The sequence below is a fragment of the Carassius carassius genome, chromosome 9 (genome assembly GCF_963082965.1).
Source record: "Carassius carassius chromosome 9, fCarCar2.1, whole genome shotgun sequence".
Lineage (NCBI taxonomy): Eukaryota > Metazoa > Chordata > Actinopteri > Cypriniformes > Cyprinidae > Carassius > Carassius carassius.
The window spans coordinates 10,335,977-10,350,192 of NC_081763.1; the positions used below are offsets into that span (position 1 = coordinate 10,335,977).

The 14,216-nt window shown below is 36.3% G+C and overlaps 1 protein-coding gene across 9 annotated transcripts in view; it reads right to left on the reverse strand.

Moving 5' to 3' along the window:
• Positions 1-867: 867 nt before the first annotated feature.
• Positions 868-14,216, reverse strand: part of LOC132148909 (myocardin-related transcription factor A-like) — a 50,493-nt gene continuing 37,144 nt past the window's right edge. For 4 of the 9 annotated variants that reach the window (XM_059557696.1, XM_059557699.1, XM_059557703.1 and 1 more), the window contains exons 6-17: positions 11,793-11,953; positions 10,377-10,496; positions 10,031-10,281; positions 9,148-9,304; positions 8,674-9,042; positions 7,167-7,715; positions 6,505-6,684; positions 6,297-6,413; positions 5,652-5,813; positions 3,985-4,062; positions 3,668-3,725; positions 868-3,579 (exon numbers count right to left, since the gene is read on the reverse strand). In XM_059557696.1, coding sequence (XP_059413679.1) covers positions 3,047-3,579; positions 3,668-3,725; positions 3,985-4,062; positions 5,652-5,813; positions 6,297-6,413; positions 6,505-6,684; positions 7,167-7,715; positions 8,674-9,042; positions 9,148-9,304; positions 10,031-10,281; positions 10,377-10,496; positions 11,793-11,953 — 2,735 coding nt within the window. In that variant the 3' untranslated portion in view covers positions 868-3,046. Of the gene's footprint in view, positions 3,580-3,667; positions 3,726-3,984; positions 4,066-5,651; positions 5,814-6,296; positions 6,414-6,504; positions 6,685-7,166; positions 7,716-8,673; positions 9,043-9,147; positions 9,305-10,030; positions 10,282-10,376; positions 10,497-11,792; positions 11,954-14,216 lie in introns of all 9 variants that reach the window. The other 5 variants (XM_059557698.1, XM_059557697.1, XM_059557705.1 and 2 more) reach the window with 5 other exon arrangements.

Sequence of the window (14,216 nt, forward strand, 5' to 3'; positions counted from 1 at the left end):
CTCAAGGTAAACTGTTAAACAAAATTGTATCTGTTAAATAGGATCTCCTACTTTTTGTTCTATGAATGTGATGTATGAAATGTATTATATGTAGGCCACACATTTTTCATTTTTCACAGCAATGCCACACAGGGGTGCCGGACTGGGGGTAAAACCAGTACTGATTACCCGCGCCCCAAAGGAAGAGAGGGCCCTTGAAAAGTCTGGAATATATATTTTCAAGGGGTGGGGGCATTAGGACTGCCTATGTATGCATAGGGCCCGGGATCTTGTGCAGCGCCCCCGATGCCACAGAAGCAGCATTTTTGGTTCCCCAAAGAACCGATCAGTGAACAGTTTTAGGAACCATTTTCTTGTAATAACCTTTAATCCAATAGAAATGTTTCATGGATATTTCTTTTTCTAGGAATCAATTATTTTTAAGACTAGTAGTTAATAGGTTGCCTTCAGACCAAGTCAATCTTGAAGGAATACTTCAACAAAAAGAAAAACTTCTGTCATCATTTACTCCTATGTTCAAAACCTGATGACTTTCTTTCTTACAAGTAACCTTAATAAGAACCGTTAATGTTATGCAAATATTAATGAAAGTCACAGGAGGTGTCAATCTACAAAATGACAACAAAAAAAGTGCAATAAAAGTTGTCCATGTGACTTACGTTGTACATTTCAAGTCTTTAGAAGCTGTACAATATCTTTGTGCAGAAATGTAATCATGAATCACTTGCTTATTTTTGGTTGAACTACCCCTTTAATGAAGCCCTCTATAAACAGACTAAGAATATATGAATACCAAGCACTAGTCAACCAATGTGACCTATTTTTTTTTTTTTTGGCCTTTCTTCTCTGGAAAGCACCCAAAAACCATTATTTTCATTTGTAACATTTCATTTATTTTCCAAAAATAAAATAAATTCTTAAAGACATTAAGCCCTGAGAGGCTCTGAAGCCCCACAAATGAATACATTCGGCCAAAGAAGCACTGAGGAGCTTGATTCTCCAGCGTACAGTAGGTGGACTGGAGATCATGTGGATATAAAGCTCAATTTGGGCCACAAGAAAAACCAGGCAAAACTCTGAAAGTGCAAATTCAAACAGATGGAGAGCGTGAATACTGCGGACAGTAATGCTGTTCCCCCAAATGATGTCACATATATACACCAACCACACACACAAAATACAATTAATTCCTGAGCTCACGTACAATACGCAGAAGCACAGAATAAAACGCACATTAAAGCAATGCATAAAGAAAGTAACAGTGATAATATACAAATGTGTTTGAAGGTCCTTGAAATTTGAATGTTGCTTATTCATTAGATGTGATTATGCCTTGTGTATTTCTCATAATATTTTATACACTAAGAACTATACATTCAGATCATCTTAGAAACATTCACTATCTCTTATAGGCTCATATTCTTTTATCAAAACTTCAGCCTACAGACAGAAGTATTGATAAAATACAGTGCAGTACATACAGTACGCTGCATAGGCATATACAACATTTTAGTTCATATACAATGCATAATATATACACAATAAAACATTTGATAATTCCCATTCAGATCTATAAGATAGAGGCAATATTTCTGAAAGTTACAGGCATGTTTGAATTTTAAGAACATTAAATTAAAATGTAATGTAATAAAGTAATTTCCCAGAACTTATACAATATAGGTCATGCACAGTTTCATCAAAATATTTAGATTTACTGGATCTAAAGAAATATGAAACAGTAAGACCTCTCTTCAGTTTTCTAAAATGTGATTAAAATTTGTCTCATACTGTACTTTGGTGATGCCATGTAATGTGAACCTGGCAAGGATAAGGAGTAACACAAAGCTATTAATTCGGAGTTATACTCTTAACTGTCAAGCACTCTGGGAATTTTGTGATCTTGTACTATTAACTACGCAATTAACTATGCAATTAAAACTTCATCTGGCAGCTCTCATCAGGTTGCAATGCTAGCACACGCTAACAAAAACATGGTTTGAATGGCTTGTCTTTCCATATTGGAAAAAAAAAATGGCTAAAGTAGCATAGTCCAACTGCTGTTTTAAAATTCAATTAAATAGCTTACTGGCTATCTATATAGCCATAAAATAATATTTTTGGCACATAAACAAAATGATGTGGATACACTATCTACTTACTGCGAGTCTCTTGCTTAACAAATATCTAACTGAATTTAAACAGTGTTAAGTACTACTTATTAATAATAATAAAAGTAATAATAACTACAAATGATGATTATTATTATTATTATTATCTTCATTATTATTATTAAAAATACCCTTATGGTAACATGAATGTCAATGCTAAAAACCTGTTTATAACCTGCTTATAATATAAAAATATTAGCAACATAAGTTCAGTACTATAAATAGTAAAATCCCGGTGTATCTTTAAAAGCTATTGAGTTTTTAATAACTAGTGTGCATAAGTTTACCAACTATCTTTGATAAAGTCAGATTTCTTCGTTTGTTTGTTTTTTGTTTAATGCCGCAAAATCAAATTTAAAGGTGAATTAAATTCAAAAGCTGCACTTAGTGAATGAATTTGCTCAAATTGATGCAAAAACAAGGTCTGTCGCTTGTTTGTATGCATTATCATGTTTCCATAAGCACACATACATCACAGAGGACTCCATCATCTAGAAAACATCTTGTTTTAAGTGTCATTAATTACAAGAGCAACTCACATATTTTAAATAATAAAATACACAAAGACATCTTGTTCAAATATGCAAATTTGAGATATTTAGGTTATGTGTTTCAGATAAACAAAAGCACAACAAATGACACCTTCCAGATTAAAATGTTATGTAGACAGCTCTGTGACATATGCGTGCAATCAGTGGTGTGAGCGTTTGTGCAAGCAAAGGTGAGGGATAAAGTGTAACATAATCCAAGTTAAATTAGTATTTTGAATATCCATACTTTTTTCACTTGTGGAGACAAATATAAACTGTACTATGTAAAGCAAGCTATTCCATAATAGGCCCTTTCCAAAAATATGGCAGTCTGCAATATCCCATGAACTATAAGCTGGACCAATTCAGATCAGAAGTGTCCAGAAAGTCTGTGGAAAATAAGCTAGAGGACTCGTGTCCATTCATATGTACCATCCCATGCCCCTCCCCTCCAGCCCCGCCCATTCCGAGCTCCATCCATTCCATTGGATCGGGGGCGGAGTCTATCAGATCTGAAGGCGAGTGACTGGAAAAACTCATGTCACACGTATCCATTGGGGAACGTGGGTGGTCTAGGATACTCGGTGTGCTGAGCATTTGGTTGTGGAGGTCAACAATTAGCGTCGTCGGTCCTCCTGGCTCCACTCCCAGCAAAGGTTTGCCAGTTGTGCTTTCCAGGAAATCTTCAAGACGCCCCCCTCCTGTGTCACAGTTGATGTGCGCCTTAATTGAAGGAAGCTGAGGTTGTAAAATGAAAGTTTTGAAGGGCATATCAGGAGGATGGGAAAGACAGAGAGGGGAGGAGCTTGACGAAAGAGGTGTGTTCGGCCGAAGCCTTTCGAGAACAGGATCAGGGCTGGCTTTGAAATTCTCTGAGATTTCTGCAGGAAACAAAGCATGAGTGTGAGCACCTGTACACTTCTCTCATCTAAATGACAAGAAAAATTAAATCAATTCATCAAAACTCACCTCCACGTTGAATTAGGATGTCAAACAGGTCGTCAACCTGCTGGTGACAGCCATTCTCCTGCAAGAACATCAACATCATTAGATACGCCAACATGGATAGCTACTGGGTTCTCGTTCAATTATCTTGGATCTGCTCCTCGGAATCCAGGAAATCATTCAATAAACAAATTAAATGGGAAAACCAATCCTAAATCAGCCCCAAGTGCTGACAAATCAAGGATTTCAACACAAATGAATGGTCAGAAACATTACTATGAAAAGAAAACTCAAAAGAAATTCAACAGCAGATGGAAGAGAGGTGGAGGACGAGACAATACCTGATGACAAAGAGCTATGGGTGAACACAAGCTGGGAGGAGAGAGCAAAGCATGCTGGTCCAAATTCAAACACTTCTCCTCCTGACAGACAGATATGGATGCATATTAAAGAATTTGTTCTCTCGTTATTTTCATGGAACACTAACAGATGAATTCTGATTGACTGTCATGCAGTTCAGCTCCATAAACAATGGTTGACAGGACAAAAATACACCATGCAACATATAAACCATAAGAATAGCCCATATTATTCATACACTACATTCCAATTCTCCTGAACTCCTGAATAGTACGGACTATAAGTCGCACCTGAGTATAAGTCGCATCAGTCCAAAAATACGTCACGATGAGGAAAAAAACATAAATAAGTAGCACTGGACTATAAGTCGCATTTATTTAAAACCAAGAACCAAGAGAAAACATTGCCGTCTCCAGCCGCGAGAGGGCGCTCTATGCTGCTCAGTGTAGACTACAGGAGCAATGAGCAGCATTAGAGCGCCCTCTCGGGGCTGGAGACAGTAATGTTTTCTCTTGGTTAATTTCTCTCGGTTCATGTCAAATTAATTTTGATAAATAAGTCGCACCTGACTATAAGTCGCAGGACGAGCCAAACTATGAAAAAAAGTGTGACTTATAGTCCGGAAAATACGGTAGTGTTATTGTTGGTGCTTAATTGATGACTTGAGGACATTTTTAGAAAAAAAGGTATAAAAAAGAGGTTGGTGAGATAAAATGCATGCCTAAATAAAGGTCTTAAGATGTTATCACAAACAAGCTGCACTCTATTTATATCACAGACCTATAAATCTGTACTCCACTAAAAGAATCTGTGCCATATAAGAGTCTAGACAACTCTGATTAGAAATCCCGCATCGTATGACATAGGTGTTGTTATTTAGCTTTAGAAAAGATTCTTGCTGGCCCCAAGACAGTCTTTACATAGAGTACAGACACAGACATGAGCTCTGCTCTTTCCAGCTTTACACAGTCAACTCTTCTTAATCTTAGGTGTTCTGAGATCTCTTTTGCTCGAGGCTTGCTTCACATTAGTCAATGCTTCTTGTGAAAAGCAAACTCCAAATTTGTGAGTGTTTTTTGAATGCACTCCACATTATTCATGACTCCTGTTATAGTCTGCACAGTTGATGTTTACAAGGTTTGCTGTGTTCAATAAAGCTGATCAATACTTAAATACACTAGTTTAAAAACAGTACCATTAGGGGTCGGTAAGATTTTTAAAAAATGTTTTTGAAAGAAGTCTCCTATGCTCACTTTTATTTAATCAAAAATACAGTGAAAAAGGTAATATTTTGAAAAGATATAACAATTTAAAATAACAGTTTTTCTTCTATTTGAATGTAATTTATTATATATTAAATATAATATATACTATACTATAATATTAATATTCCTATGAAGATAAAGCTGAATTGTCAGCATCATTGCTCCAGTGTTCAGTGTAACACGATCCTTCAGAAATTATTTTAAGAGCCGATTTAGAGCAAAAATTCAGTTATATTAAGGAATATTAAGGGTTCTGATATATTTTTCTCCAACTGTACATGCAATGCTACATTAGAATTAGTTTACAACGATTTACAATAATGTAAATAAAGTCTAGCACACCAGGTTTGGGAATAGATTTTTAGTATGAACACAAACAAAACTCTTACGTTGTTGTTGTTGTTGTTGGGAAATGAGGGGAAGGCCTCGGTGTCGTTCATGGATTCCACTTGAGAGAAGAATGGTTGTATATTGGCTTGTGATGAGATGGATGTACAGCTGGATGATTTGTAATTGGTCGTCATATTTAGGTCTGGCTTTAGTGCCTGTCAAAGTAAAAACATGCATCTCAATTAGTCTCAATGTTAATGGGCTAATAGCTCATGCCTGCTGCCCTTTGAACACCAGTGAGTTTAATAAGTGGGTTTAAAAGCCCCATAATTGGGTTCAATGATTTGTCAGGAATAAGTGATGTTGCTTTATACATATCATTAATTTATATGGAGGAAAGATGGCCGTTTTCTCCAAAAGTCCTTTCTTATTCGCTATCATAGAGACTCAATTAACATTAAGAGCTTAACGAATGAATGTGGCGATTGAACTAGAAGTAATATCAGCTGTGAATAATCTTTTTTTTTTTGTTGATCAGACAACATTTAAGACATTTTTACCCAAAATCATAAGGTTATGTATGCATTCTGTACTAAAAATGTATTCTGTTTCACACACTATTAAAAACAACAGTCTATAATGTGCAATATTTTATTCAAAACACAAAAATGTATTTAAAAAAGTGGATTTGTACTAACCTTTTTGATTGGCTGTTTCAAAATGACGGTTTGTATGGGCTGTTCAGATTGGTTGTTATTGTTAAGCACTTCAGTCACTGACTTGTTGGCTAACATGATGGGTGTAGACTGCAGCCTCTGAAAATGACATAAACATCAATGATTACATAATAATTGTACAGATTTTGACAACTCTAAGAACTAAGGCACAAGTTTAATGTTTGGTTACTTTGCTCTGGGCGCGGCGTCCTCTGGCAGGCGCCTCTGCGTTTTGATTCGACAGTGTTAGCAGGAACTGGTTGCCATTTCTGTCGGTCACTATGGTGGGGGTGGAGGTTGATTTCAGTACGTCCACTGGGAATGAAGAAACAGGACTTGACTGCTGGTTGGTAAGTGCTTGAGCCAACTGCTGGAAAAATGGAAAAGAGGAAAAGTTCTGTGATTTTCCATGACAATAAAAGTTCAAAGGCTGACGACTGCTGTGCCACAAACATAACCCTAGGAGGCTGCAATATAATGCTTGGTGCCAGAGGAAATGTTCAGGGAAAACAGTGTAAAAAATCATTTCCCTCCTAAAAGTACACCAAAAATGCAGTGTCAACCAGGGTTGCCAGGTCTGCGTAAGAAAACCAGCTCAACTTGTACCCAAACTAGCCAAATCTTTCTGGAGAAAATGACAAATTGCATCATAATCGTTCAAAAAACAAGGTCCAAGAGGATAAAACCTCCTAAAATAAAAAACAACAACAACCCGTGGCATCAGTATAAAAACCACACTGTGTAGTCACTATGTTTTTGGAATTGTTCTTTTAATTACTCTTATTAGATGCAAATGAATCATTCAATTAATCTCAAAAAGGAAATGGTATGCCATGGAAACTTCCCACTGACTTGTTTTTGTTGGTTGAGCTGTTGTTTTTGGGATTTCCTCTTCCTCTGATGTGCTTGTCGCTGCAGGTTGCGCTGATTCTGTTGCATTATGAGCTGCTGCTGCCGGTCCTGCTCCACCTCCAGTGCAGCCGCCATCCTTTGCGTCTGCGTCTGCGTCTGCGTCTGCGTCTGCCCTGCCTGTGGGAATACCGGCGGCTCTGTCACCATCTCGCTGTCTTCAAACACCTCTATGACCTCTTCCTTTATGGTCACCCTGACCGCCTCCATAGTGACACCAGGAAGGAGCGGCAGACCCACCTGTTTGCCCTCCAGCTGCGAGCGCAGAGATTCGACCAGCTGCTGCTTCTGCAACAGCATGCGTGTGAGCTCCTGGATGCGCCGGTCCTTCTCCTGCAGCATCTGGTCCTTGTCTATAGCGGGTGCTGCAGACTGGGACCCCAGACAGCAGGAGGACGGGGACGTCCAGCTGCCGGGCTCCTCTTTAATGCAGATCGTGGAGGGGAGAGGAGGAGAAGTTTGCAAGGAGAGCTGGGTAAGAGGAGAGGTCACCTGAAAGGGACAGGAATGAGAAATACATAAATGTATAAAAAGAGCTAATCAGAATACCTGAAAGTCTTGGAGAAAACAGTTAGAGTATATAATTGTATAAATGTAATAATTCCATACTTTAGGATTACCATGTCACCAGACACAAGTGGTACAGCACTAAAACTACAACAAAAGCAACAGTCTACACTTGAAGTGGCTGACAAACTGCAATGAGCAGTTAGCTGATGGATGCAATATTATTAATAAAATAAACTGTTATCAATAATTCGATTTTCATTAAAAATAAAGTGGGATTTTACTTCTATTTTGCTGTTGATAAGTGTAGCCTTTTGAAGCAAACTGCTTTAATTTGTATTATTAAAATACGTCAAATATTAGTATGGCCATAAGTAAGATTTTCTTTAAAATTTACTGCTGCTGAAATATAGATAAAATATATTTTCTTTTAAAATAAATGTATTTAAATTCTAATTAATAATATAAATTATTATATCATCAATTAAATAATAATTTTACTAAAAATAAAGGATTTTCATTATAAATATTTTATTTTTATTTTACTGTTGCTGAAATGTAACCTAACTATTATTTGATATACAACCGATTTCATTGATAATGAACTCAATAAAATATTTGATCAATTATCAGACCAACATGTTTTCATCAAAACTAAAGGAGGATTTTATTTTCATTTTCCTGAAGCTGACGTTTGGCACAAGTATTATTATGAAAATTCTGAAGTGTATTGTGAAATGTTTTTTTAATTGTTAGACTAACAAAATGTCATTAAAAATAAAATAGAAAAGTAGCCTAAAGCCTGAAGCTCACAGTAGACACAGGGTAAGCTTATCTGTAAATGCTACACACCTGAGAATGGTTCACAATTGCTTATCCTTCAGTTAACCATTTCTATTAGTTTGAAGACTAGCAGTAAGAAAGCACTGAAGGAGACAGTTACCATTTCCCCAAAAGCATCCCCATTACTGCTTGTTTCATCTGGGCTCATTCCAGTCGAAGAGCGCTCTGAGTGGGCGGGGGAAACCGGAGGGGAGGAGCTAGTGCTGCCAAACTGCATTATCTGATGCGCTGTCATCTGAGCTCCACCCCTTTCTGCAGTCGTGACGAATGGGAAGGAAGCAACCACCATGCCCCTGCCTGTTGATTGGGTGGAGGAAGAGACTCCTCCCACTACAGGGGGTGATGCTGTGCTGGTTTTAGAAGAAGCACCGTTCTGCTCGTGAAAATTCTTCAGCCGCTCAATAAGATCATTTTTGGTGCCTGAGACAGTTAAGCCCCGCATTTTTAACTCCTGCTTCAGCTCTGCCACCTGCAGGAAGTGAAGAGAGCGACAGGATGTGAGAGGAGCTCATCTGACTCTCAGTCAGTGAACAGTACTGAAATTCAGAAACAGCATCATAGCAGGGGATTCAACCTTTAGTTCATCCAGGTTGGGAGGCAGAGGTCCTATTTTAAATGCAGTGATCTGCTGATTCTGGCCAGACAGATTAGTGGATGTTGATTGAGGAGGCGTGTCATTTTTGGATGGCGATGAGCCGTTGGTTGAAACAGGCTGCTGATCAGAAGGAGGCCTAAGTAAAGTGTAAAAAAACATTTGTGATTGCATTTAAATGTATTGCCATATCAGCTTCACTGGCTGTTACATGGCAGATACAAAGTGAACATTCCACATACATGAAATATATATATATATATATATATATATATATATATATATATATATATATATATATATATATATATATATATATATATATATATATATATACACAACTTTTATACAATTCAGCTTAGACAAAGAAGACAAGACTTTGTACATACAATTCTATAAAAGATTTTTTAAAATATAAATTATATTTTTCTTTTCATCAAAGAATCCTGAAAACAAAACATCTATCATGGTTTCCCTCAAATAATAAGTAACAGCTGTTTTCAGCATTGATAATAATAAGAAATGCTTCTTGAGCATCAAATCAACATATTAGAATGATTTCTGAAGGAACATGTGGCATAGTAAAACAGATAAATAAATGTAATTTTGGTCAAATAAATGCAGCTGTGGTGATCATATAAGATTTCTTTCAAAAACATGAATCTGTAAAAAAAAAAAAATATATATATATAATATATATATATATATATATATATATATATATATATATATATATAAACTTCAGATATAATTTTATAATGCAATATATAAATACACAGTAATTTGTCAGATATATATATATGTGTGTGTGTTTGTGTGTGTGTGTGTGTTGCACACAATACAGTTGATATCAGGCATGTCTTACTTGGGTGGAGCAGGCAGGATGGTGTGGTAGTTGTAGTTCTGCTGCTGTTGGTTGATGATCTGCAGCTGGAGGAAGAGCTGCTGTTGATAGAGGAGTTTGGCATAGGAGGAGTCGAGCAGAGGTGGAGGCTCACGTTCGGCTTTCTGGTCCGGAGGAATATACTGGTGATACTTCAGCTTCTTCACTTTTGGTTTGTTCTCTCTCACCTTTTTAGAGCGCTGAACAGGGCGCTCACTACCCACTTTACCACCCTAAAGGAGACAGAAAGACATTAGCACGAAAGAGGATTTTTATTGTGGCATTGGTGCCTGAGACAGCTGTCCTGGGTTAAATAAGGAACTCTCACCTTTTGTAGTGCAGGAGCTTGCTTGTGGCCTGTTGTCCCATTGGCTAGTTTCTGCTTAGGGGCAGGACCAGCGGTGTTTGGCAGCGGTGGAGGAGGAGGAGGAGGAGGAGGAGGTGGGACCTAAGAAAATCCGGAGAAGCACATGAATCTGAGGAACTCTATCATGTTTGCGTGACTGCATTCAGAGAGCACAGGCATGTGTGTGTAAACGTGACTACAGGACCAAAACATTAATGTGTGCAGATCAAGTGCGATTAGGTGCACGCTTGTTAGCATGAGCGCTTGTGAACGTGTCTGTGTGGATGTGGAATGAGCTGAATGTAGATCTGCAAATAATTCAGGGCTCTTGAGAGCTAACTGAACACAAGGAGCTACACGAAGACTTCAAAGTGTGTGATATTCTGATGAAGATTATTTCTTTATTAACCTAAAAGAGGGAATTTACTGAAACTGCCAAGATTTGTACAGATTTAGTTAAAAGTGGAGACCAGCTGGTTGAGACACTCAATTCACATTCTGTGTATATATCTTATATGCTATTAGTGATATGAAAGAACAAACTTTTGACATTCCACTCATACTGTTTAAATAATGTATTATTATTTCTATTCTGAATTAGCTTTTATTTTTATATTTTCATTTATGAAAAAAATGTAGTTTAAGGTCGAGTCATTTTATGTACTTTGGATTTTTGAGACTTCTATTTAACTTTATTTGTATTTTAGTTTTTAGTACTTAAATGAAAATCATTCGCAATTAGAAATGGATTAGAAATGCATGGTCAACTGAATACATTTGTTAAAAATAAAACAATTATTCAAATAACAAAAACTACTTCTAATGATTTTAGATTTAGTTAAAAAAAAACATACTGACTGTTTGCATGTTACGGTTAAAATTTAGCTAAATTCATCACCTTAGTCGTTCATAATAACTAAATTAGTTTCATTTTATTTTACCATACATTATGTATATTTAACAAGAAAAAATTTAGGGTGCAGGCATGATGATCATTCTATATAATTCATATAGTTAAATGATATTTTCTTTTCTTTTAATATTTTTAGTTTTCATTTTAAAAATTGTATTTTAGTTTAAGGTTAAGAAATATTGTTATGTGCTCTTGATTTTCAATATTTCTATTTAGCTTTATTTGTATTTCAGTTTTAGCAATTTTAGTACTTAAATGAAAATGAGAAAAGTTGCACTGGCAACTATCTGAAATAAGTTAGTTAGAAATCAACTATAAATATTAGATGAAAATTAATTGCCTTAAAATACATTTCAAGACTTAACTTTAACTGGCAAGTAAATCTGAATTGAAGATCTTACATTAAAGACATTTCTATAACATAGAGATCTAAAAATGATCATGTAATTATTTTTTACAAAAGTTCACAAATTGGCACACGGCACCTGTTTGGGTGTGGTTTCACTGGCCGGTATCTCAGGGGGGGAAGGTAAGTGTCCTTGGCCGAGGGGAGAGTCCTGATGGAGGGTCTGCTCTGGTGAGAATGCGTCACTGCTTTCCTCGTCGAATGAAGAGTTCTCCACTTCTACTTTTGGAAACTCAGTCTCTGAGGGAGAGAAAGTGTAAAAAAATAAATAAAATAAAAAGGATGGTTGAGATACAGCATTCAAGATTTTCATTTTCTCAAGAAGCATAAGTCAAGTTTACCTATGCAAACCTCGCTGCCACAATGTCAAGTTGTTGCTACACAATTGCTGAGGTTTTCTGAGTGGTTTTTAGCATGTTAATATGTAGTTGGTTACATGATCAAGTTTTGCTCATTTTCAATGTATTTTTACTTTTTTTTTTCAGCATTGAGTTCTGCTTTATTTTCTGCCGGTCACTGCCTAGTCAAGTTATAGTCCACTTCTCCAAACTGCATGAATTAAAATACTATTTTTGCCCACAGCTCAAACATATGGGACTTCTAATATTGCCTAAATATAAATAATTAATTAAAATAAAATAAAAATAATGAAGGAATAAAATTAATGAACAAATGAATAATAAATGTGGTGGGAATAGTAATAGTCAGTCATCTAAAATAAGACAAAATCAAACAACATGAAAGAAACCTCTGATCTTTAGTGGACTGCTTCTCTATTTCACTTACACTGCACTAGTATTGTCCCAGAGTGAATAATAAAACCTTTAAACTCCAGTGCATGGTATTTATGTTTAATTTGAGCGAGAGCGTGGCATTATGCCAATAACCATTCATTCTCTAATTAGGTTATTTAGGGATTAAAACCGTTTAAGTCATTCTGTGCTTTCAGCATTCCTTCACTGTGCTGCATTGTGTGACTTCACGGTTAATCAACTCATGCCGCCACAGAGTGGTGTATTCTGTATGAACATGAATGTAAATTCCCCTCTTATTAATTTAACTTGATGTCTGACGTACACCAATCTCATTACCATAACTCTGCATTAAATGATCACCCAACTGCACTGCTGCAGGAACGTGACAGGATATAAATATGAAGATGAATGCACACACACCGCTAATGATGTGCTGGAATGAGCACTGAAACGCCCGCTTATGGATGTAGATTGAGAGGGAAAAAGGGAATGATCCAGAGGAAGTGTGGAGTGAGAGGAATATACATGCAAATGTTAGCAGCCATAGGAGTTTTAACCTGGGAGTTAAAATGGAGTTTAAAACAAACGTTGATAAAGAGACAAATAGGACGGATACAAATTTAGATGGGTTGCGTACGTTGAGTGTAAAATGGAGTGTGAAAGTTCGATAAGTTGTGACTTAAATTATCTTAAAGTTTTGTTAAACATATACTCAAAACTGACTGGTGGGCAGATATATTTTCTTAATGCTCAATTTTTGAGACTGATATAATGCTACTATATTTAAGACTGCACCAACTAATCAACGAAACTGATACTGAGTTTGTGCTTTTGTTTTTCTTTATAATAAATGTAAATATTTACAATACATTATACTATTAACCTAACTGGTATTATAAAAAATTCAATATAATTTGACATACTATATAGAGACAGTAGTTCAAATTCAAGTAAGTTAATAAGAAATAGGGGTGTAACGGTACGCAAAAATCATGGTTCGGTAAGTACCTCGGTTTTAAAGTCACGGTTCGGTTCATTTTCGGTACAGTAAGGGAAAGAAATGCAAACATTAAAATGCAGGTTGTTTATTACTATAAACTTTTTTTTAACAATTTGTTTAACAAATACTTTTTAATAAAATATATATAAAATAAAAAAGAATAAGAAATAACATACTGCTGCAAAGTTCTGCACTAAATAAAATACTCTCAGTCTCAAACCAATATCACATAATAAAATATAATGAAAAATATAAATAAATAACTATAATTACACTGCAGCATTACCCATCACCGCTTGCAGGCCTGCTCATATTTAAAATATATATATATATATAACTTTTCCAAAGTGTAAAGTCTGTTTAAATGCCGACGGGAGCTGCGTTTGAATTACAATTGTTTTTTCCTAGTTGTAGTGATGTTCACACTCGCGTGATGCCTTTTGAAAACCTTAGGCCGGTGACACACTGGCATATTGCACCTGTCAAACATAGTCTATTTTGCCGTCAATACTGTTGACGGTGTCCTTTATCAGTAGGCTTTATATTTATGCTCAACATGAAGTATGCATATTGTTGTCGTGAAGACAAGATCCTGGTCTGTTGGCGGTCTCCCTCTGTCACCTTCAGCAGCAGCAGCAGCGCGTCAGCGCCGCGTCAGGCATGATTCTGGTGTGTAAAGACACAGAAAACGCAAAGCAGCCGTCACGCAACTGACACGCAGCAGAAACGCCACGCTCATGCCACGCAG